This window comes from Primulina eburnea, chromosome 11, assembly GCF_022965805.1.
Source record: "Primulina eburnea isolate SZY01 chromosome 11, ASM2296580v1, whole genome shotgun sequence".
NCBI classification, from domain to species: Eukaryota; Viridiplantae; Streptophyta; class Magnoliopsida; order Lamiales; family Gesneriaceae; genus Primulina; species Primulina eburnea.
Genome location: NC_133111.1, coordinates 212,872 through 238,118, shown reverse-complemented (window position 1 = coordinate 238,118; position 25,247 = coordinate 212,872). Strand labels below are relative to the sequence as shown.

General features: G+C 34.0%; 2 protein-coding genes and 1 pseudogene across 2 annotated transcripts; 1 reads left to right on the top strand and 2 right to left on the bottom strand.

Moving 5' to 3' along the window:
- Nucleotides 1-5,215: 5,215 nt before the first annotated feature.
- Nucleotides 5,216-7,454, bottom strand: LOC140805725 (probable glycerol-3-phosphate dehydrogenase [NAD(+)] 1, cytosolic; annotated as a pseudogene).
- Nucleotides 7,455-8,035: 581 nt separating this feature from the next.
- Nucleotides 8,036-10,656, top strand: LOC140805147 (UDP-URONIC ACID TRANSPORTER 1-like). Its single transcript, XM_073161353.1, has 4 exons — nucleotides 8,036-8,670; nucleotides 9,484-9,587; nucleotides 9,884-10,112; nucleotides 10,313-10,656. Exons 1-4 carry the CDS (start codon nucleotides 8,206-8,208, stop codon nucleotides 10,457-10,459), a joined length of 945 nt encoding a protein of 314 aa, XP_073017454.1. The 5' UTR covers nucleotides 8,036-8,205; the 3' UTR covers nucleotides 10,460-10,656.
- A 2,176-nt stretch (nucleotides 10,657-12,832) lies between these two features.
- Nucleotides 12,833-17,599, bottom strand: LOC140804371 (transcription initiation factor IIB-2-like). Its single transcript, XM_073160348.1, has 7 exons — nucleotides 17,159-17,599; nucleotides 16,403-16,427; nucleotides 14,726-14,855; nucleotides 14,515-14,648; nucleotides 14,277-14,365; nucleotides 13,501-13,577; nucleotides 12,833-13,150 (listed from the first exon to the last, which is right to left on the bottom strand). Exons 1-7 carry the CDS (start codon nucleotides 17,503-17,505, stop codon nucleotides 13,011-13,013), a joined length of 942 nt encoding a protein of 313 aa, XP_073016449.1. The 5' UTR covers nucleotides 17,506-17,599; the 3' UTR covers nucleotides 12,833-13,010.
- Between the last annotated feature and the right edge of the window lie 7,648 nt (nucleotides 17,600-25,247).

Sequence of the window (25,247 nt, the reverse complement as noted above, 5' to 3'; positions counted from 1 at the left end):
ATGATGACGTCTTTCCATTTTCTCCTTTCATATCGATTTTTACATTCACAAAAAAAATTTTGTTTCATGATTTTCATTGTCATTTATGATGTCAAATGCCATATTGTAAGAAAATATCTCATCAATTTCTTTTATATCTTTTCGGTTCCATATTTTTCCAATATTAATATAATTGATAGATATTTCACGATTCTCATTAGTTTGTGGTTCTAACAGAACATTTTCATCATCATGTGTTTGTGTCGAAATATCATTTTCTATTTTATGATCATCGTTTTACTCTATGCATTTTTTGAGGATTTTTTATTTTTGGAACCGATTGACTTTCCACGCTTCCATCGTTTTATGATATCACGAGTGTCTTCAATTTGTTTCTTTAGAATTTCAACTCGAACAGTGGCATTTACCGCATATAGGGGTGTGTATATATATATATATATATATATATATATATATATATATATATATATATATATATATACACACCCCTTTTGTGTCTGCAGATGTATTTGATATTTGATTTGCTATTCTTTACAAATTCACAATTTGTTGTAAATCTTTTTAACATTGTTTAGATATTGGATCCATACGTAACAATGATGATACATACCATGTAATTTCTTTTTCGATATGTTTCTCTTCTCCTCCTAACATTGGGAAGATTTTCTCATTAAAATGACAATCAACAAAACGTGCTGTAAACACTTCGCCTATCTGATGCTCAAGATATCGAATGATTGATGGGCTATCATAACCGATATAAATTCTGATCTTTCTTTGAGGTCTCATTTTTGTACATTGATGTGGTGCAATATGCATATATACCATACATCCAAAAATTTTTAGACGAGAAATGTCTGGTTCTTTACCAAATGCAAGCTGCAATGAGGAGTGTTTATGATATGCATCTGATAGGAATTAACGCATCAGGATGTAAAATTGCATGTCTCCATATATAAATAAGGAGTTTTGTTTTCATAATCATTGGTCTGTCAATAAATTGTAGACGTTTAATCAATGATTCAGCTAATCCATTTTGTGTATGTACATGAGCAACATGATGTTTAACAGTGATTCTCATTGACATACAATGGCCGTTGAAAATCTGGGAAGTAAATTCACCAGCATTATCAAGTTTAATTTTTTTAATTTTATAATCGGGAAATTGATTTCGTAATTTTATTATTTGAGTAAGTAATCTTGCAAATGCCACATTCTGAGTTGATAATAAAATACACGTGACCATCTGCTGGAGACATCGATCAATACCATAAAATATTTAAATGGTCAACATGGTGGATGAATTGACCCACAAATATCACCCTGAATATGTTCAAGAAATATGAGAGATTCAGTTTGGATTTTAACTGGTGATGATCTTATAATAAGTTTTCCAAGAGAACATGTTTTACATTGAAACTTATTAATCTGAAAGATTTTATGGTCTTTCAGCATATGATCATGTGTATTTTCTATAATTCTTCGCATCATTATTAAACCAAGATATCCTAATCGATCATGTCAATTATTTAATATTGAAGAATTATCAAGTACCATGTTTGGTTCAATTGGACTTCTATGTGTATAATGCAATCTAGTATGAAGCATTGATAATTTTTCAACAACATACTTCTTTCGTGATTTATATGTGGTAAAACACATATATTTCTCATTTCCTTCATTTATTGTCTGAGTATCATACCTATGGGATATGTCATTAAAACAAATTCTTTTCGGTTATGGTGAATACAAAACATCTGTAGGACCGAGTGCTTACCGCTTTACCAAAAGCTATAGCTAGTGGTAATGGTGCAACTCAAATCTTTTAAACCGCACAACAGCACAAGCACCACGGTTCGATCACTCTACCAAGCAGGGACAATTATTGCACCCAACAATCTCCCTCCCAATAATTGCACTCCTTGCAATCAATGGGAATCGAACCCGTGACCTTGGCTCTGATACCAATTGTAGGACCGAGTGCTTGCCGTTTTACCAAAAGCTATAGCTGGTGGTAATGGTGCAACTCAAATCTTTTAAACCGCACAACAGCACAAGCACCACGGTTCGATCGCTCTACCAAGCAGGGACAATTATTGCACCCAACAACATCATTTATCAGAAATTTTGTACCATTAGATAACAAAATATGTGCTTTACCACAACCTTTAATCAAGTCAACATGATCTGATATTGTATTCACCAGTGTTTTGTTGGTTTTAGTTCTAAGAAATTTCTTTTATCTCGGAGAATAGTGTGCGTTGAATCACTAAAAAGTATGCAAATTTTCATGTGATTAGTTCATTGTTTAGCTTTATTCATAGCATTTTTCATATTTGAACTTAAAATAAATATGCTATGAAAAAATTACTGACAATACATATATAAATTATTGAAAAATATAACACAAATCATAATTATACAATAAAGCATTATCATATGAGTACATGAAAAATAAAATATTTTAAATTTCTATTCCACCGGTATATTGATCATTTTCAAAGAAATCATTCAGAATATCTGCAGCATCAAAATGAAATGAATCAAATGATCGCTGTGTTCAGTGAAGTTGATCTTTTTTATTTTCCCTTTATTGATTTTTTATAGAGCTTACAAAGACGTTAGGGGATCGACAAATTCGAGACCAATGTCCTGGAGTGCCGCATCTAAAACAAGAACTTTCAAATTTTTTTGGGTTATTTTCATTAACACTCATGTTCTCATGATACATTTTTAGTGGGTGGTTCATAACGCCCTTTTGAGATAAGTTATAGAACTAACTATCTCGATTTTTTTTCAAAATCACGTCCGCGACCACGACCACGACCACTTCCACGTCCACGACCATGACCTCATTTTCGACCTTGACCAAAACCTTGTCAATGACTTTGATTTTGTTTTCCATGTTTAAATTCATTTTTACTTACGACATTTACTTCTGAAAATGCTGTTGATCCAATGGATTGAGACTGTTGATTTCTCATTAGCAGCTCGTTGTTCTTTTCTGCCACAAGAAGACATACGATAAGTTCAGAATATCTCGTAAATCCACACACTCTATATTATTGTTGTAGAGTTATATTTTATGCGTGAAAAGTGGAAAATATTTTTTCAAGCATTTCCGATTCCGTAACCTCTTGTCAACAGAATTTTAATTGCGATATTATTCGATACATTGCCGAGTTGTAATCACCGACTTTCTTAAAATTTTGGAATCTTAACCTATTCTATTCATAACAGGCGGTCGGAAGTATAATTTCTCTTATATGTTCAAATATTTTCTTTAATCCTTTCCATAAAGTCATGTGATTTTTTTCAATGAGATATTCACATTTTAATCTTTCATCAAGATGTTGATGCAAAAATATGAAGCTTTTGTTTTTTCTTGTGATGACGAGATACCATTTTCTTTAAGTGTCTCATTTAGACCCATTGACTCAAGATGCATTTCTACATCGAGAGTCCATGACATATAATTTTTTCCTCTAATGTCAAGCGTAACGAATTCGAGCTTTGTCAAATTTAACATGACGGTACTAGAAAAAAAATAACAATTCATTTTATTAGTTAAGTTCTAAATCTATTAATATGGCAATACAAAGTAACAGATAAATTATAAGCACAAGTATACTTAAAAAAAACATGAGGCAAATATTCTCCAAATAACCAAAATAATTATACAAAATATCCTTGAAAGAACTATCTTCTTCTTCTTCTTCGAAAAATTGATGAAGAAATTTTTTAGGAAGGAAGAGTAAGTTTAGAGTGATTGAATGTGTTTGTGTAATCATATTTATAAGACAAAAACTAGCCGTTTATGACCGTTTATACAAATACAAAATCTTTAAAAAAATAAATGTATATATATGCATAATTTTATGGTAATAATATGATATATATATATATAATGTTAATAATGTTTAAATAATTATGTATATCACATCACATTATTATAATGAGATGTCATGGACTCCTTTTATATAATACTCTGACATTATTCAAAAACATACATATATATATATATATAATTATATAACACAATAAAAATATATAAACAGTGAAATAATCACATCACGTTATTATAATGAGATATCATATATTCTTTTTATATAATAACATGATATTATATATAAAATATATACACACTAAATAAACAGTAACACAATAACAATATATAAATTGTGTAATAATATAAATCTAATTACGTTATTGTAATGAGGTGTAATAAACACATTTTTATATAATAACATGATATTAGATATTAAATATATACACAATAAATAAACAGTAATACAAAAAAAATATATAAACAATATAATAATATAATCATATCACGTTATTATAATGAGTTATCATAAACTCTTTTTATATAATAACATGATATTATATATTAAATATATACACAATAAAAAATAAATTAACAGTAAAATAAATATTATTGTATTTGAATATTGTTACATTTTTCTTGTATTTTAGAGCTTGAAAAAATATGGAGAACCTTAAAGTTTCGTGCTGATAACGTATTAAAATAAAAAATTTACGGTAAAATAAAATCTCAAACTCACAAAATATATTAAACTACACACTTTATAAAAATTTCTCCACTCAATTGTATATCTTCTTCACAAATTGAGAGACCTATATATAGAATCTCTTTGAAAATATAATTACATCATCGCACACTAATTTTCAATATTTTCAACAAACATCTTACTTTTATTATAACAATAACAACTAAATATCAACAACATTATAAAATATAATTAATTATTAATTTTGTAATGTTAATTTCCACACTAATTTTCAATATTTTCAACAAACATCTTACTTTTATGTAATAACAACTAAATATCAACAACATTATAAAATATAATTAATTATTAATTTTGTAATGTTAATTTCCCTTCTATCATAATTGTTTTTAATAAATTATATTTTAGTTCAAAGGAACCAGAATCATCTTTACTTGGAACCAAAACCATTGATTCTTGTACCAAAATTGTCGATTTTAGAACTGTAGGTTGTGTTTGTTAAGAGGATAAATTGCTTCATTTTCTTGGATACAAAATAATATATTTAAAATCCAAACTCGACTCGAGCGAGTCTGTATATCGTATCGAACTCGAGTAAAATTTTAACCGATCCGTTTACGAGTTACTCACGACTCGCTTTCACTTTAAGACTGCTGTGATTCAAAATAAAATCACACAGTGACATGTGATCATAAACTATTACTGTGTCGCACAGCACTCCAAATCAAAGAGAAAACAAAAGGCAAAATTATCTAACACTGATACATCTTAATACCAAGTTCTATACAATGAACACATATACAAACGAAGATTAAAGGCCTACCCCCATAAATCAATGTAGTATTAAAACATATCATTAATAGTATGCTCAAAGCTGGCAAAGAAGTGAAGGCCTGTAGAAGGCATGGCTTTGTGCAATCTCAATGCGATCTCGGGGATCGTTCAAGTGTTAGTCTCTCAGAGCTTCCAGAATTGCTTGCACTCCTTGTTCCCTTCACATGGCAACAAAAATCACAAGAAAATATTAACCACTCTCTTTAGTATGTATCGGGATATGATCAAAAATCACCTTGTTATAAGAGTTCTATACAGAGTTTTTAAGATGGGGCAGAGCTCGAGTGGGGCTACTGGCTTGTTTGCTTCAGGGTTCGGCACACTCAAACTTGGCTGAGTTAGAAGTTCGTATAACGCTTCGATAGCTGAAACTCCCTGGAAAATTTCTAGAATAAGTAAATATAATGAATATGCATATCTAACAGTTTGAGATAGACCTGAATAGTTCCTTTGCCACTGATGCTATCTCCCATATCCAAGCTCAGTTGTCCCTTGGCTATCATCTGTCCGTACCATGCATTGCGACCTTTTAATAAGGTGACGTATGTGTCTGCGAGCAAAGGACATGCAAGCTTCTCAGGTTCTTCAGCCAACAAATGTGTTGTGAATATCATTTCTGATGTGCAGTGTGCAAAATATACAGATTTGCTGGTCGCACTTTCATTTGTTAGAGCTGCCACCATACCTGAGGAAAACCAAGTTCAAATTTAGGACTACAATTGATCAATATCATAAGCAAATATTCACTAGTTTCCCCTGCAATCAGCTGTGAAATACTACCACGAGTTATTCCAGATTCAGAAGAAATATGTTAATGTTCAAATGGAGATCAAGATTACCAGCTCCAATGGCATAGACATTTTTAAGGCCTCCCATAACTTCATGCGTCACAAGATCGTTATTATCCCATACAATGAAGTAAGACTGCCTTAGGCAATCTCCATTTTTCAGCATCACATATACGAGCATTAGCATATTCCTTCCTTATTGTAAATCTCCGAAGCAATATTTGATCCACTAAGATACAAAATATTTTCTATTGGGATTCCAGCTGCCAGATGATGCTGTATAATTAACTATAACCGAATACAGAAAGGAAGCATAACAAGTGAATGCTTGCTTACTCGCTTTATTGATCATTTGTGTAGGAGTAATTATGCGACGAAAAGGTGCCAAGTCAGCCTCTATACCCTTTGCCAATGATATGATAACTGGCGTGGTAATTCTCTCTTTCCAATATTAAGTAATTTCTTCAAAAACATCGCGAGTTTCGGTTGATGGTAATCCATTAATCACTATATCGACATCCCAAACAGCCTCTTGCAAGTTGGTCACAACCTTCATAGGACAAAGTGGAGTATCAATCATGTTAAGACAGAACCCATCCTTTAAAATCTCGTCGGCGTACAAAGTCCTATCACCCAAACGAGCCTCAACATACTTTAGATATGCGCATTTCCTTATCAATCTCCTCAACACATCTTCTCTTGAATTTATCACTTCAAACAAGCGCTCAGCCGTCGCTTTATCAACAGCTCTTCCAGCCCTCCTCCATATCCTGATTTGAACTTTTTCTCGAAACTGTCCATATGTATCTTGAAGCAATGCTGCAAAAACACTTCCCCAAGCACCTGCCCCGACACCAACAATCTTCCAAAAGATCGCCATCCACCTTGCCTAAGTATTATCGGAGTTCATAGAGTTTTTCTTCAAGACCATTATGGTTTAGAACGAGTCCGTTCACAAACGGCTTGTTGCTAGTCAAGCCGATGCTGCCAACCATCTTTTTCAAGAAACAATCAGAATCTGATAATTACCAAAACAATGCAGCAACTATCAAAGTACCAAAAAGTAAATAAATCTCAAGAACAGCGGTCCCCAGAAACTTGATTCTTGGATTCTGCTTAATACTTGGAACAACCAACTTTTGATTTTCCAAGACAAAAGCGCCAGATTTCCAAAAAAAAGACACAAACCTTTACATGTCGATGGCATGAAATAATTAATCAAAATTCTAAAAACCCATGAAACCAATTAAGATTTGCAAGTATGAGTATAATAGAAAGAGAGAAATCAAGAAAAATGCTTGCTTGCACCTGTGAAAACTGAGCAGTTGACAATTATCTAGCTTTTGTGACCCTTCAGCTTCTCATTCAAGATTATATCTTTGTACATTCACTCATGTAAAATGTGTATGCCTATGTGAGTCTTACTTTCGATTGATTTATGAAAGAGGACACAGTTGGGCATTGGGGTGGGTGCCAAACCAAACCATACGCATTTAAAGTTTTGACCAACTCATCTTCTCAAACACAACGGATATTAATTAGGAGGCTATTTTGTTCACATTCTCAACTCCAAACTACAAATGTAACGCAACCATACAAGAGTGATGGTGTATAATATAATATAACATAGTATCTGAGGGAGCTAATTAATCGATTAAATAATTTTCTTGTTAAAAGCGAAACTTAAGTGTCAAACTAGCCTGTAGTATAATTAATCACATCATTAGATTAATTATTATTATTTTACGTAATTAAAAATCCGAGGTCACAATCACAAGTCATGAATGTAAGAAAATAATTGCAAAAGTTTTAGAAATAGGAACCTGATGATATTAATGATCATATTGTAAAATTGTACTTAGTGCTGCAAATCATAATTTAATGATCCCTAATACATTCCATCCCCTCAATTTACTCCCATTCTTGGATCTTGGTCTAACCAAATGCCTTTCCCTTTTGTGATAACAGAACCAAGAAACACACACTCAAATCTGACAAAATGTTATGAAAACTAAGGAATCATAAAATCCGAAAGTCCCACAAAGAAAAATATGTCATCGTTGATTCAATCTCCAGCTTCAAGAAAACAGGCCATCCTCGTCACCTCCCTCATAATCCTTTGGTACTCAACCAACATTGGTGTCCTCCTCCTCAACAAGTTCTTGCTCTCAACTTATGGATTTGCCTTTCCCATCTTCCTCACAATGTGCCACATGTCAGCCTGTGCGGTCTTCAGTTACATCTCCATTGTGTTACTTAAAGTTGTGCCGATGCAGAGGATCAAATCCAGGTCTCAGTTCTTCAGGATCGCCACCCTCAGCGTTGTGTTCTGTGGGTCTGTCGTGGGTGGCAACATTTCTTTGAAATATTTGCCCGTATCGTTTAATCAAGCTGTGGGTTCGACCACACCCTTTTTTACTGCCTTGTTTGCTTATATGATGACCCTTAAGCGGGAGGCATGGGTTACCTATGCTTGTCTTGTACCTGTGGTTGCTGGGGTTGTCATTGCTAGCGGGGTATGCTTTTTATCTCCTACTTAGATCTACTTGTTTTTGTCATTTCTTTTATGGCGATTCTCTTGGCAAGATTTCAATCTCGTGTGGGTTCTGTTGCGGAAGATTTGATCTTTATCATCATCATTATTAATATTATTTGTCCAGATTTAGTTTTGACGTGGTGTGATTTGAGTGTTCTCTAAGATCAGATCTGGAATTTGTTCAATGTTCAGATTTGAATTTATGTTGTATGGGTATTGTTCGTGGGCTGTTTAATCATTTTAATTTGGCTGCATTTTTTGTGGTGAGACATAAAACTGAATCTATGTAGTCTCCGTTTACACTGTATCCCCTCCGAATGAGAAAAGACGTACAAGTCTGGACGGTTTACCTGGGGAGACGTAGAGTTTGTAAACTAAAATATTCATGCCTCAAAGTGCATGCATAGGAAGTGGACATTCAAGAAAATTACTTTCTACCCCTTTTCTTATAGTGTTGCATGGCTTGCAATGAGCCTCAAATTTTGCCACTATCTGCTTTTTGTGTTTTTATGCTAAGAAACCCAATGTTTCGTCTTCTGTCGAGCTTCATTCTTGCTGAAATATTCTCGAACATTAACCTAAAGCAATTTGTACAGTGGACTATAGTTTCTGCATTCTCAAGAAATTCGCGTCTTGGACATAGTTTTTCGATAATCTCCATGATGAGTTGGCATTTCAAGATATATTCACTATTAGTGGACTTTGGTTTGTTTATCTTCTCCTCTGCCTATCGTCAATTGTGAACTGTGGTTCCTATGCTTGAAACGACATGTAAGCATGTAATTGGTTGCAGGGCGAGCCAAGCTTTCATCTTTATGGATTTGTCATGTGCATAGGAGCAACTGCAGCTAGGGCTTTCAAGTCTGTGCTACAAGGAGTCCTCCTCTCAAACGAAGGGTATGCTACAAATGTATATACATGCGAATGAGTCGCCATTCATTTCATATAAATAAATAAACTTCAATTGTTATGCTTTATATCCATTTTCTTTATTTGAGAATTTGCTTGCATCCGCGTCTAGCGTTGAAATTTAATTACCTCAAGCTCCACTCTCTCATCAATAATCGTCGAAAGTATGAAGTAGAAACAGCAATAATTGCCCCTTTTCTGCTTTGCTCGGTAAAAGTTTTGAGTCCACTTTGATTGATATATATACAATAAGCCTATATAACATACCCTTGATGATGATGCAGGGAAAAGTTGAACTCAATGAATTTGATGCTTTACATGTCCCCAATAGCAGTCATAGTTCTACTTCCTGCAGCCCTTCTGATGGAACCCAATGTATTGGAAGTCACAGTTTTACTTGGAATTGAACATAAATTCATGTGGCTTCTTCTTTTGCTTAATTCAACTTTGGCTTATGGAGCCAACTTGTGCAATTTCTTGGTGACTAAGCATACAAGTGCATTAACTCTCCAGGTTCTCTCTCTCTCTCACACAATTGACTAAGGCAGTGTAGCTTCTACTTATGGACATGACTGCAAAATATTCGCTCCGAAACCTCTGAAGAACTGAAATCTTTGAATCTTGAACGAAAAAACTTGATAAGTTAAAACTTTTTAGATTAGCGTCTTTTGAATTTGTTGATATATGAATCATTATTTGTTATTCTTGATCAGGTGTTGGGCAATGCAAAGGGTGCAGTAGCCGTTGTCATTTCAATACTTATTTTTCGCAACCCTGTAACGTTTATCGGTATTGCTGGTTACACTATGACTGTGATGGGGGTGGTTGCTTATGGAGAAACCAAAAGAAGATACAAATGATGATGTCATCTCTGCGGTTTGGATCTTGTGTTCTTCATATCCTTTCATTTAATGTTTATACATACATACATACATGTGCACGACATGCATCTTTGGATGAGCGTTCATCATCAATCAGCTGGTGTAAAGTAGTAAATTGGATGTAGTGTAGAACAGGATCTACTTTCCTGTGGATGGAAGGGAGAAGAAGCCGATGGGAATCAGTTTAGTTTAGTCGTAGTCCTCGTACTTTTAGTAATTCCATTCGGGACAAATGTAATACACATGCGATTATCATGTGATTAAATGCATAGAATGAATTTCGAGTCTATTGATATTGATTTGGTCTGGAATTGACAATAAGTCGTACCTCGAGATGGATTTTCCTTGTAATTATTATTTCATTTGTTGCTTTAAACGTCTTAAACTATATTAATCGTCCATTTAGATATCTGAATAATTGGCTTATACATCATTTTCAGTCAAACCAACGAAACAAAGTTTGCAACAATTTTCGTGGGAGAATTACAAACTTAAGACTTCATGACTAATAAACACAATGATTGGGAACCTCCAATATATTGAACACGGAGCTGGGAAAAACCAACATTCATTTCATTGACAATGAGTGTCGTTATGGGCAAAAGGTACGTGTAACCGATCGAGGCTCGGCATAAAATATTCGAAATAGATTTATTTGTAATAACCCTAGAGGCTTCAATCATCAAAGTAATACGAAAACCAGCAGGCAAAAGCTCAGATTCACAAGTCCCAAATTTCTTGTCATGAACTTCTGGATCTACTCATGAATGGGCACAAGGAAGACAGAAGAGTCATCAATTCCAATCCCTGATACCAAACACATACCAATACTCACATTGGCCTCAGTTGAAACCATCCCCAGTCCAAACCTACTTGTATCCAATGTTTTATATGTTTCATTTTCTTTTTCATAATTGAAGTTGAAAATTCGAAAATGTTCCATGGAACTTTAGAAAGTGCCATGACAGGGCTAAACATGGAATTCAACAAATACTCTTCAATCAATCATTTGAAGGGCTGCTCCAGATATATATCATTTGAATGCAATTTCTTTTAGGCGATGTCTGGACAACTCGGAAGCTGATCATAACCATCATGCTGTCGAGTAGCAACGGTAGTCTTTCTGTCAACCACTGCAATAGAATAGGATGCTTAGTAACCATAGTTGCCAGTTCAAAGGTACAGTGCCAGTAAATGTGCCCAAGAATTCAACTATGATCACTTGGAATGCCACTGTAGAGGCGATGATTCCTAAAAATATCCAGTTTCCGAACAGTTCATGGAAAATGTTTATCTTCTCAATATCACGGCTATTTATTTCATTGAAGAACTGGATGACGCCAGAAAAAAAAATTCATGATTTAGCAGAGGACAAAAAACAGGAACTTCCTTGCCCAACATCAAATAGATAAATGGAAAGCCAGTTGAAACAGTAAGAACCAATTATGAGAGGGCAGAACAAATCATATGCCCAAACAATGATTGAGTTTCTTTTGTCCCTACCTCCCCTTTCTTTTGACACTCCAATAGCTTCCTTTGATTAAACAACCAAACAACTAATGAGATATTTGAAAATAGAAATCCAAAGATCGATTTAGGGTGTTCTTTTTTTAGCGTTCACTTCAATCAAAATTATGTTTCAAGGAAATTTCTTGTAAGTCAATGTCAGATATCATTCGGTTTGTATGCATTTGTATAATGTGGAGACTGGAGACTGATAAAATATATATATATATATATATATTTAATCTTGTTTCATTAAACGTTTGATTCAAATTTTATAATTGATTGCTTTCGACTGAGATGTAAAGTAACCTTCGCCTTTGCTTTTCGTATTCTATGCTTAAAGTAAAGGTTTAAAAGGGATCGCTGGGGAACTCCTTCGTATGGACCACAAAAAAAGAGGGACTCATACATCATTATCATTGTCACAACATACATCATTAATAATAAAATTTCACGACCATATATATATAAACTTGTGGTAAAATAGATTGCTGCATAAAAATTAGACATTAGATCGTATCAAATATCAGACGCGCTCTCCATGTTCTAAATCACCAAATCAACCGATTTTACAGTACAATCTTGAAAGCCCATCAAAACAGCGGAACAAGACCACAAGATTGTTCACAAGATCATCTAACCAATCTTCCTCCAAAAATACCACCCCATACTGTCCTTTATCTTTTCTTGTTTTTGAGATTCAACCTCTCATCTCATGAATTCAAATATCAAGCATTAATACTTACATCCAACCTAGGAAGGTGTACTTATAGTCCCACTTCTTTCAAGATAACGTTTTACGGTCAAATTATCTGAGTTTGAACATAAGATTATCATTCCCCGATATTATCTAAGAAATTCCGCCATAAATTCTTTTCGATTTTGGTAGATTGAACATCACAAGGTTAAAAATTTGAACAAAGTTTAAAATCGAGTAAAAATGTACTTTGTTTGTGTCTTCCCAACTAGATAAACTTAAAAATACCCTACCCAATACAAATTATCACAATCAAAACCCACTCAGTTAGGCCTTAGGAATGGAAAGGTTCTTAACATCCCTTTCCTTTGCATACCACTCTGGTATTATCTTGGCTGCGTGGGGGTACAGATCCCTGTAAGAATTCTTTATCGTCCCTTCTGCAACGGTAGTAGCGATTGATATATCTGCAAAAACGCCATTTCAAAATTCAATCAGCCAAAAACACACAATATATAATCTTTGATAGCGTGAAAAACACCTAAAACTACCCAACACACACATAAATTAAATACGTTTAAAACCATGGGATTGAATGGCCAGTCCATCCAGCACAAAATGGGAATAACAATCCTCCAAGAAATATTACATAACGTTTACAAACAAAACTTTTCACCATCGCACATGTAATAGCCCCTTTCAAGGGCCTCCAGCAGATAAATAAGAAAGTAAATAGAGAATTCAAGATAGCCAGATGGTTAGCAATGTATAACATCAATTTAAATGGAAGGAACAAAAAGATGGTAAATGCTTGAACCTCTTAAGGGTTTCTTTGAATCCGAGAGCTGGGTTATCATAAAAATGATTGCAGCAGCAATCGAAATAGGGCTCCTCCTGCAAGATAAGAAGCATACTGTTGGCATAGATCTTTTGAGTTATGAACAGGTAACACAACTAAACTGAGCAGTTTCCTATCAATTGGGCAACACACACACAATCTTGTCGGGTATTTCATCAGTGCATTTTCAAGCCATATCTTATATTTAGGTACAACAAAGGATGAATTGTGATCGTGCTTCCGGCAAAAACTAAAATTTTCTAACTTGCCAAGAGATAGCTACAAAATTAACATAAACAAACATGAGGCATTTGGACGGATGAGAAAATTAAAAACACTGATCTCCTTTCCAAAAGTGAAAATAACGTGGTATCATCAATTGTGGATTAAGAGGACCAATCACTGAATGTAACAAACATTCTGCATCATACTTCATCTTGAGTGAAGAACATTAACATTAGCACCAAATGGAGTGATCTTTATTTTATGATCTCCAACTAATTCAAGATATAATACATTTTGTCCATTAATCACTGTTTTAGAACACAACACTGCAAAATACAAGTGACATGTTTACAAAAAGTTTTTGAGATGTAAAGTTATAAATACTTTGGTTTGGGGGATTCAAAGGTTTCAGGTTCATTGCAAGCACACTCCCATGTAAGAGAAAGGCCAGGTGACTGCCTCGAATACAACATAAAACAAAACTATTTCCTGGAAAATATCTTTAAGGTTCCAAGAAGAGTAGAGTATGCCTTATATCATAGTCCCCAGACTTCTGGACAGTTTCTTGAACAGCTTTGACCTCTTCGTTACTCATACCAAGATTTGAACAAAAGCGTCTCTGCAACACCAGAAGGCGTGGGAAAGTGAGATAGCCCTCAAAACAAGAAGGATTTTTACAACAAGAAAGCACATAGGAAATGCTTGAAATTGACAAGTATAGATCAAATTGGTCTAGTTGTGACAAATTTAAATATGAGGAACCCATACCAGATAGTCCCCTGCATGTATGGTGCCCATCTCCATGGATTCGCCCATCTCAACCTTTAGCTGCTTCACAATAAATTCTTTTGCTCTTCCAATTTCTTTCTTTGTAGCTCCTCCAGCAACCATTGAGCAAATTTCTGGTTGAGACTCAGATTCAGAGACCTTCACAAACTACATTAAAGTAAAATACTATTCACATGATCAAGGAGGACACCTTTTACTGTGCGTGGCTTGCCTTCTTGCCGACAAGCAATATAAATGCAGCCAGCCACTAAAGCCTCCAAGTTTCTTCCTCTTGTACACTTCTGATCCTCCAACCTTTTATATAGTTCGCTAGCCCGGTCCTTCAACGAAAAGCACAATACAGAAGGTGTGGAAGGGCTTGAAAATTTCAAATGTTGACCAAGCTAACTAGCCTATGAGGAACTGTTGGGAATGTGCGAAAAGCTAACTAGCCTATGAGGAACTGTTGTGCGAAAACCTTTATGTGTCGCGATATCACAAAGTTAGCACCCGAATAAGGGGCTATTTCATTAGGAAATAATTTAAAAGCTGTAGAGCTAATCATATCTGAATTGAGAAAGTCAGACAGGAACGGAAGTAATCCGTGACCTACACGTGAGTAGGATATGAAGGTTAGTAGTCAGTAATCAGTAAGTTATGGGTGAGCAATTGCAACCGTTGTGGTCATTTTTAAAAATATTTTTTAAGCAAACAGCTTTTAAATCATGAATGAAGAAATTTTTTAGAAAATGTATTTTATGATGAACACTGAACAGTGATAAGAACTTTGATCAGTAGAGAGTTTAAAAAAAATTAAGAGAATTTTTAATATTCGTTGTATTTTGAATTATTTTAGAATTATGAGTATTGTGGCACCTATATAAACTGAAAAAATTATGTGACAATAACATTTCGAGCCCTAATCCTCGTTGTGGACTTGGGACGGTGGACGAACTCTATCTATATATAACTTTTTGGCGGCGAGATAAAATAAATACATAAGTGTGATCCATGGCGAATAACTGAGGATTTTCCATTACACACTCGCAACGGGTATAGATCAAGATGTATATTTATGTAATTACTTGTGAAATAACATGTTAGGTAATCATGACAATGTAAGTATCATTGTTTTGTTCATCGGATTATTTCACAAAACAAAGATTATATTATGTATTTTTTCATTTAATTTAATTCGATATCTGTGCCAATATATTGTCATATTTAAGTCTAGATAAGGCAATAAATTAAGACTAATCAGGAGCTCTAAAAGAAAGTATTCAAGAATTCAGAAGGGCTAGACGTAATTTTTCAGGCATAAATCAAATAAGCTAGGTGAAATTACAAGTCGGAAGTTTATCAGAACTAAGAAAATTTATGATTGGTATCTTCAAAATTTAAGACAAGTTATTGGTTCGGAGACGTAGTACACTCAAATTTTATTTAGATTTATTTGCCTATTCTAAGAGAACCTTTTTATTAGCAATGGTCACGATGGGCGGTTCCTTTTCGGTTCCAAATTTCTGGTTGGGACAGGGCGTCACATGGTGTTAAAATTTAAAAAGAACTGCAGACATTTTGACATGCCAAGCATTGAAAAAATCATTATAACTACATAGATTGTCAGCCTTTGTCATTTGATAAATTTTCTCCCCAGCAAACAAAGTTTTGACTAATGTCAGATATAAACTTGTTACAAACCATAAACAACATATTGTAGCAACTTTCCGTCATCTCCAGAACAGATAAAAAAAATAATAGCAACTTAAAAGGGAAATGAAAGCGACAAAAGAGATATGCATGAAGTATGACAAACAAATTCCAAATGAATGGAGAGTATATATTTTACGTAAAATTTGACGAAACAAAATTGAAGCAACAAGCATACCTTAATTGTTGTTACAAGACTCAACCTGGACAGAGGGAAAAAATCTAGTGTTAGAAGTGTTCATCAGAAATCCTATCAATTTATCCCATGATTGATGTAAATAAACTAAATCTAAATTAACCATAAATGTATCATATCCTTATTTTTAAATAACAAAATCTCCAGCCCACTATCTATCACCCATACGGAAATCTAAAAATCATGTCGTCAATAGAGTTCGAGTTAATTTCAGAATACTCATAACTAAAAGACACTTGTTCATCTATCTAAAAATTTATCCGTGTTTCTAGCATGACACCTTTGATGTACGGCAGCAGTTTAACACTGTGAGATCTTTGTCCCTATGATCTATGTGCATAAAACCACCATATCGCAAACCAAGACACCAACAACTAAGATTCTAACACACTAATACTGCGACCAGAAGCATAAAGTAAACCAGCTAATCCAAAAACACACAGACCGCCAAACATGAACAGCTAAGAAGCAAGAAAAACAATTTCATCTGACACCATAAAAATTACAATATCAACCAAAACCCTAAACGACTAACCCCCAAACAATCCTAACCAATGAGGGGAAAAAGGTGATAAAATCCAATTTTAAATCGCAGCCAATATCGACCTCCCGGGAACAAGATCGCATCAAAGCTCCAATCTTTATCTACCTCTGAGTCCTAACCGATAAGTACCATCCAAACAACAGAGTGGTAATTCACAAAACCATAAAATCTAAAGGAAAACAAAATAAACCCACCTATCAGCCATGCTTGAAATAGTCTTGAAGGCCAATACAATAGCCCGGTCTGGATCCCCACCCCGATTCTGCAAGCGGGCCAGAGATGAATCCGCATTGGAACCATTAGCACTCCGAGAAATAACGGTAGAAAGAGCAGCGTCAGCCAAGAAGGGGTTAACCGGTCCACCGACACGATTGGGATCGTGATCACCGGACTCATCGGCGAAGGTGCGCCACTCGGATGACTCGTCGATGGAGCGAGATTCGAGTACAAGGCCGCATTCGGAGCAGACGGTGTCCCCTGCGGCGTGATCAAACACCACCTCTGTATTTCGCTTGCAGTCTGTACAGTAGGTGTCAGACATGGTTCGGGTCAACCTGAAAGATTTATCGTCAAGCGGGGGCAAAGGGAAAGAAACTGGGAGAAATGAAATGCCGGAAGTAATATCTCAACTCAAAATTGTTTATTTTATTACAATCTATCTAATTATTTTTTTGTTCCTATATAAAAGAATCAATAAAAAAAGTTCTTTTTGTTGAAATAATATATTTTAATATGAAAAAAAGTAATAGTTGAATATTTGAATGTTGAAAATAAGAGTTGTAAAGTTAGAAATTTGTGTGTGATGACTATAGTAATGATGTATTTTATTTTTGGATTATGTGTAATGAAACTCTATAAATAGATCTCTCATTTGTGAAGAAAATCACAATTGAGTAGAGAGAAAAATATTATAAAGTGTAGTAGTTTGGTAAATTTTGAGAGTTTGAGATTTTTACTTTTTACCATAAATTTTTACTTTTTCACAACACGTTATCAGCACGAAGCTCTAAAAGTCCTACATACTTTTCCAAGCTCCAAACAGAAGAAAAAGATAACAAAAGTAACAATATTTATTTTACTGTTATTTATTTATTGTGTATTTATTTAATATACAATATAATGTTATTATTATAAATAATAAAAATAAATTTTTCATAAACTTGTTATAAATCCTGGGAGGATGTTAAGACGACATCCCACACTCCCGGTAAGGGATACGACAAGTATAAAAGCCTATAAGGTTTTTAAACAAAATAAATTATGACACTCATTATAATATTATGATATGATATACATAATTATTTAAACATGTCTAATATTATATACATCATATTATTACCATAAAATTATACAAATACATACATTTATTTTTTGTACACCAACGGTCATAAACGGTAACAAACGGCTAGTTTTTGCCCTATAAATATCATCTCACAAACACATTCAATCACTCCAACTTTCTCTTCATCTCTAAAAATTATTCTATCATCAAATTTTTCGAAGAAAAAAGAAGATGGTTTTCTCAAGGATATTTTTAATTATTTTGGTTATCATACTCACGAGTCTTGTATTTATCGGAGAATATCCTCCTCGTGCGTTTTCTTTATTTTTACAAATACTTGTACTTGTTGTTTATCCGTTACTTTGTATTGCAATATTTATTAACTAATAAAATGCATCGTAATTTTTTTTTAGTACCACCATGTCAAACTTGACAAAGCTCGAATTCATCGCTCTTGATATTACTGGGAAAAATTATATGCCATGGACTCTAGATGTAGAAATGCATCTTGAGTCATTGGGTCTAAGCGAGACCATTAAAGAAAATGGCATATGCACGTCACAAGAAAAGGCAAGAGCCATGATATTTTTACGTCGACATCTCGACGATGGATTGAAATGTGAATATCTGACTGAAAAAAATCACATGGCTTTGTGGAAGGGATTAAAAGAAAGATTTGAACATATAAGGGAAGTTATACTTCCGACCGCCCGGGATGAATGGAATACACTGAGATTCCAAGATTTTAAAAAAGTCAGTGATTATAATTCGGCGATGTATCGAATAATCTCGCAACTAAAATTTTGTGGACATGAGGTCACAGAATCCGAGATGCTTGAAAAAACATTTTCCACATTTCATGCATCAAATATTACTCTACAGCAACAATATAGAGTACGTGGATTTGCGAGATATTCTGAGCTCATCGCCTGTCTTCTTGTGGCGGAAAAGAACAACGAGCTATTAATGAGAAATCATCAGTCCCGACCCACTAGATCAACAGCATTTCCCGAAGTAAATGCTGTAAATAAAAATGAATTTAAACCTCGGAACCAAAATCAAATTCAAAGACAAGATTTTGGTCGAGGTCGAGGTCGTGGACGTGGACGTGGACGTGGACGTGGACGTGGAATTGGCCGTGGTCGTGGTCGAGGCCGTGGTTTTGAAAATAATAGAAATAGTTATTTTTATAACTCATCTCAAAAGAGCGTCCCAAACCATCCACAGAAAAGGCATCATGAGAATACAAGTGTTAATGAGAATCACTCAAAAAGATATGAAAGTTCTTGTTACAGATGTGGTACTCCAGGACATTGGTCCAAAGTTTGTCGAGCCCCTGAGCATCTTTATAAACTTTATAAAGAATCATTAAAGGGGAAAGAAAAGGAGACCAACTTCAATGAACGCAGTGACCGATTGAGTGATTCAACTCATTTTGATGCTGGTGATTTTATGAACGATTTCTCTGGAAATGATCAATATGTTGGTGGGATAGAAATGAACAATTTTGATGCTGCAGATTTTCTCAATGATTTTTCTGAAAATGAACAATTTAATGGTAGAATATAAATGTACAATAATTTATTTTTCATATATTCATGTAATAATGTTTTATTGTATAATTATGATATGTGTTATATTTTGCCAGTAATTTTATTTCATTGCATATTTTTTTGAAGTTCAAATATGGAAAATGCTATGAGCAAAGCTGAAGTTTGCATACCCGATAGTGGTACAACGCACACTATCCTCCGAGATAAAAGATATTTCTTGGAACTAAAACCAACAAAAACAACGGTGAATACAATATCAGGTCCTGTAGACTTGATTAAAGGATGTGGTAAAGCACAATTTTTGTTACCTAATGGTACAAAATTTTTGATCAAAGATGCTTTATATTCACCACAATCGAAAAGAAATTTGTTGAGTTTTAATGATATATATTCCCATGGGTATGATACTCAAACAATGAATGAAGGGAATGAGAAATATATGTGCCTTATCACATATAAATCAGGAAAGAAATATGTGATTGAAAAACTACCGATGCTCCCTACTGGATTGCATTATACACATATAAGTCTCATTGAATCAAACATGGTAGTTGATAATTCTTCGATATTAACCAATTGGCATGATCGATTGGGACATCCTGGTTCAACAATGATGCGAAGAATTATAGAAAATACACATGGTCATCCACTGAAAGACCAAAAGATCTTTCAGAATAATAAGTTTCAATGTAAAGCATGTTCTCTTGGAAAACTTATTATAAGACCATCACCAGTCAAAATCCAAACTGAATCACCAATGTTTCTTGAACGTATTCAGGGTGATATTTGTGGACCAATCCATCCACCATGTGGACCATTCAGATACTTTATGGTATTGATTGATGCCTCCAGCAGATGGTCACATGTATGTTTATTGTCAACTCGAAATGTTGTATTTGCAAGATTACTTGCTCAAATAATAAAATTGAGGAATCAATTTCCCGATTATACAATCAAGAAAATTAGACTTGATAATGCTGGTGAATTTACTTCCCAGACTTTCAATGATTATTGTATGTCTATGGGAATCATTGTTGAGCATCCTGTTGCTCATGTACATACACAGAATGGATTGGCTGAATCATTGATTAAACGTCTCCAAATGATTGCTAGACCAATGATTATGAAAACAAAGCTCCCTATTTCTATATGGGGACATGCAATTTTACATGCTGCTTCATTAATTCGCATCAGACCAAGTGCATATCATAAATACTCCCCATTGCAGCTTGCATTTGGTAAAGAACCAGACATTTCTCATATGAGAATTTTTGGATGTATGGTGTATGTGCCTATTGCACCACCACAACGAAAGAAAATGGGACCTCAAAGAAAGGTTGGAATTTATATCGGTTATGATAGTCCATCAATCATTCGATATCTTGAACCTCAGACAGGCGACGTGTTCACAGCACGTTTTGCTGATTGTCATTTTAATGAGGAAATCTTCCCAATGTTAGGGGGAGAACAGAAACATACCGAAAAAGAAATTACATGGTATGTATCATCATTGTTACATCTGGATCCAAGAACAAAACAATGTGAAAAAGATGTACAACAAATTGTACACTTGCAAAGAATAGCAAATCAAATACCAGATGCATTTGCAGACACAAAAGGGGTAACTAAATCATATATACATGCTGCAAATGTCCCTGCTCGAATTGAAATTCCAAAGAAACAAATGGAAGATACTCATGATGTCATTAAACGCCTGAAGCGTGGAAGGCCAGTCGGTTCCAAGGATAAAAATCCTCGAAAAAGAAAATTCATAGAGAAACACGATGATCACAAAATAAAGAATGATGTTTCTGAAGAAACACATGATGATCACAAAATAGAGAATGGTGTTCCTGAAGAAACACATGATGATGAAAATGTTCTGTCAGAACCACAAACTGACGAGAATCATGAAATCTCTATCAATTACATTAATACTGGAAAAATTTGGAACCGAAAAGATATAGAAGAAATTGATGATATATTTTCTTATAATGTGGCAATCGACATCATAAATGATAATGAAGATCATGAACCAAAATCTTTTGGTGAATGTAAAAATCGGCAGGATTGGATAAAATGGAAAGATGCCATCCAGGTTGAATTGGATTCGCTAAATAAACGTAATGTTTTTGGACCTATAGTCCTTACACCTGAAGGTGTCAAACCCGTTGGATACAAATGAGTTTTTATTCGAAAGCGAAATGAGAAAAATGAAATAGTAAGATATAAAGCTCGACTTGTTGCACAAGGTTTTTCTCAAAGACCTGGAATTGATTATGAAGAAACGTATTCTCCTGTGATGGATGCAATTACGTTTCGGTATTTGATTAGCTTGGCGGTATCTGAAAATTTAGAAATGCGTCTTATGGATGTTGTTACAGCTTACTTATATGGATCACTTGATAGTGATATATATATGAAAATCCCTGAAGGATTTAGATGCCTGAAGCACAAAGTTCAAAACCCAGAGAATGTTATTCTGTGAAATTACAAAGATCATTATATGTGTTAAAGCAATCAGGTCGAATGTGGTATAATCGACTAAGTGATCACTTGATGAAAAAGGGATATGTAAATAATTCAATATTCCCTTGTGTTTTCATTAAGAAAACAACATCCGGATGCGTAATTATTGCTGTATATGTTGATGATTTAAACATCATTGGAACGAATAAGGAAATTCAAGAAGTTGTGTCATACTTGAAGGAAGAATTTGAAATGAAGGATCTTGGAAAAACTAAGTATTGTCTGGGTTTACAAATTGAACAAAAAGAATGCGGAATGTTTGTTCACCAAACAAATTATACAGAAAAGATCCTTAAACGTTTTAATATGGATAAAGCAAATCCTTTAAGTACTCCAATGGTTGTTAGATCATTAAACATAGAAAAGGATCCATTTCGTCCATGTGAAGATGATGAAGATATTCTTGGTCCAGAAGTACCATATCTAAGTGCCATCGGTGCCCTTATGTACCTTACAAATTGTACAAGGCCTGATATATCTTTTGCTGTGAATCTGTTGGCAAGATTTAGCTCATATCCAACAAAGAGACACTGGAACGGAATTAAACATATATTCCGTTATCTACGAGGAACGACAGATTTGGGACTTTTGTATTCAAAAGATGCTAATCCAAGTATAATTGGTTATGCTGATGCTGGATACTTATCTGATCCACACAAGGCACGTTCCCAAACTGGATATGTATTTACTCGTGGAGGCACTGCAATATCTTGGCGTTCACAGAAACAAACACTCGTAACAACTTCATCAAATCATGCCGAGATTATTGCACTACATGAAGCAAGTCGTGAATGTGTGTGGTTAAAATCAATGACCCAACATATCCAAATTTCATGCGGATTATCATTCGAGGAGAAGCCTGTGATACTATATGAAGATAATGCTGCATGTGTTGCTCAAATGAAAGAAGGATACATAAAAAGCGACAGAACTAAACATATTCCTCCTAAGTTCTTCGCATTCACCAAGGAGCTTGAGAAGAATAAATGTATTGATGTTCGTCACATTCAATCAAGTGAAAATTCATCAGATCTCTTCACAAAGGCACTTCCTACGTCAATATTCAGAAAGCACATATATAATATTGGGATGCGCAATCTACGAAATTTGTGAAGAATTGTTCATGTCAACATCAGGGGGAGTTTACGTGACTGCACTCTTTTTCCCTTACTATGGTTTTTATCCCAATGAGTTTTTCCAAGTAAGGTTTTTAACGAGGCAATACAAAACACGTAATGAAGACATCATCGTATCATGATCATCATCACAAGGGGGAGTGTTGAAATAATATATTTTAATATGGAAAAAGTAATAGTTGAATATTTGAATGTTGAAAATAAGAGTTGTAAAGTTAGAAATTTGTGTGTGATGATGTATGTAATGATGTATTTTATTTTTGGATTATGTGTAATGAAACTCTATAAATAGATCTCTCATTTGTGAAGAAAATCACAATTGAGTAGAGAGAAAAATATTATAAAGTGTGTAGTTTGATAAATTTTGAGAGTTTGAGATTTTTACTTTTTACCATAAATTTTTACTTTTTCACAACACTTTTGTATTTTGACACTTTTATAATTATTGATTGATTGATATTGTCCATATTATTTCAAATCAACACATCATATTCCAAATTCACTTAAAATGTGGTATTAATTACTAGTTAATAATTATTTAATACAAAATACATTGCCGACAAGTATTCTAGCTATGAATTGTCATTATTAGAAAAAAAACATTAATCGCTTGAATTAATTTCGATAATATCCATCCAAATATAAGTACATGTAGTGAAGGCAAAAAATTGTGTGAGATAGTCTCACGGATCGTATTTGTGAGACGGATCTCTTATTTGGGTCATCCATGAGTAAGTATTACTTTTTATGCTAAAAGTATTACATTTTATTGTAAATATGGGTAGGGTTACCCGTCTCACAGATTAAGATCCGTGAGACGGTCTCACATAAGACTCACTCTATAGTAAAGAGTGAGTCTCGTGTGAGACCGTCTCACGGATCTTAATCTGTAAGACGAGTCAACCCTACCCATATTCACAATAAAAAGTTATACTCTTAACATAAAAAGTAATACTTTTTCATGGATGACCCAAATAAAGATCCATCTCACAAAATACGACCCGTGAGACCGTCTCATACAAGTTTTTGCATATAGTAAATTGTTTTCATTGATATCTTAATTAGATCTTAATTTGATTGTTGATAATCAATCCTTTAATTATTTATATGTTAGATAATTAATATATATCTTATAAGGTTTAAGATAAGATTAATTTTTTTTAGAATGGGTCTCATGTGAGACCGTAAAAGTGATACTCTTAGTATAAAAAGTAATACTTTTTCATGGATGACCCAAATAAGAGATCTGTCTCACAAACACAACCCGTGAGACCGTCGCACACAAGTTTTTGTCTTATTTTTTAACATGATATAAGATTTGAGGTTATTATATAAGATTAATTTTTTTTAACATGAGATAAGATTTGTAATATATTATTTTTTTGCCCATTGATGAATTGAATTATATTATATAATTAAGAGCGGGTCTCATATGAGACCGTCTCACGGATCTTAATCTGTGAGACGGATCCAACTATATTTATATTCACAATAAAAAGTAATACTCTTAGTATAAAAAGTAATATTTTTTCATGGATAGTTCAAATAAGAGATACGTCTCACGAATACGACCCATGAGACCATTTCTAGACAAGTTTTTGACATTAATTAAATGTTAAAGTTATTTGGACCGCTGCATTTATTGTTGTTGCATCCATCGTCTATTTTGTTGGCCCTTCATATGAAATTCTGGCTTTTGCTTTGGATTTACTCTTTCTCTGCATATTTAGAGTGTCGCATTCTAATTGCTTCCCCAGCCTTCACGCGACCTGTTGTCTTCGCA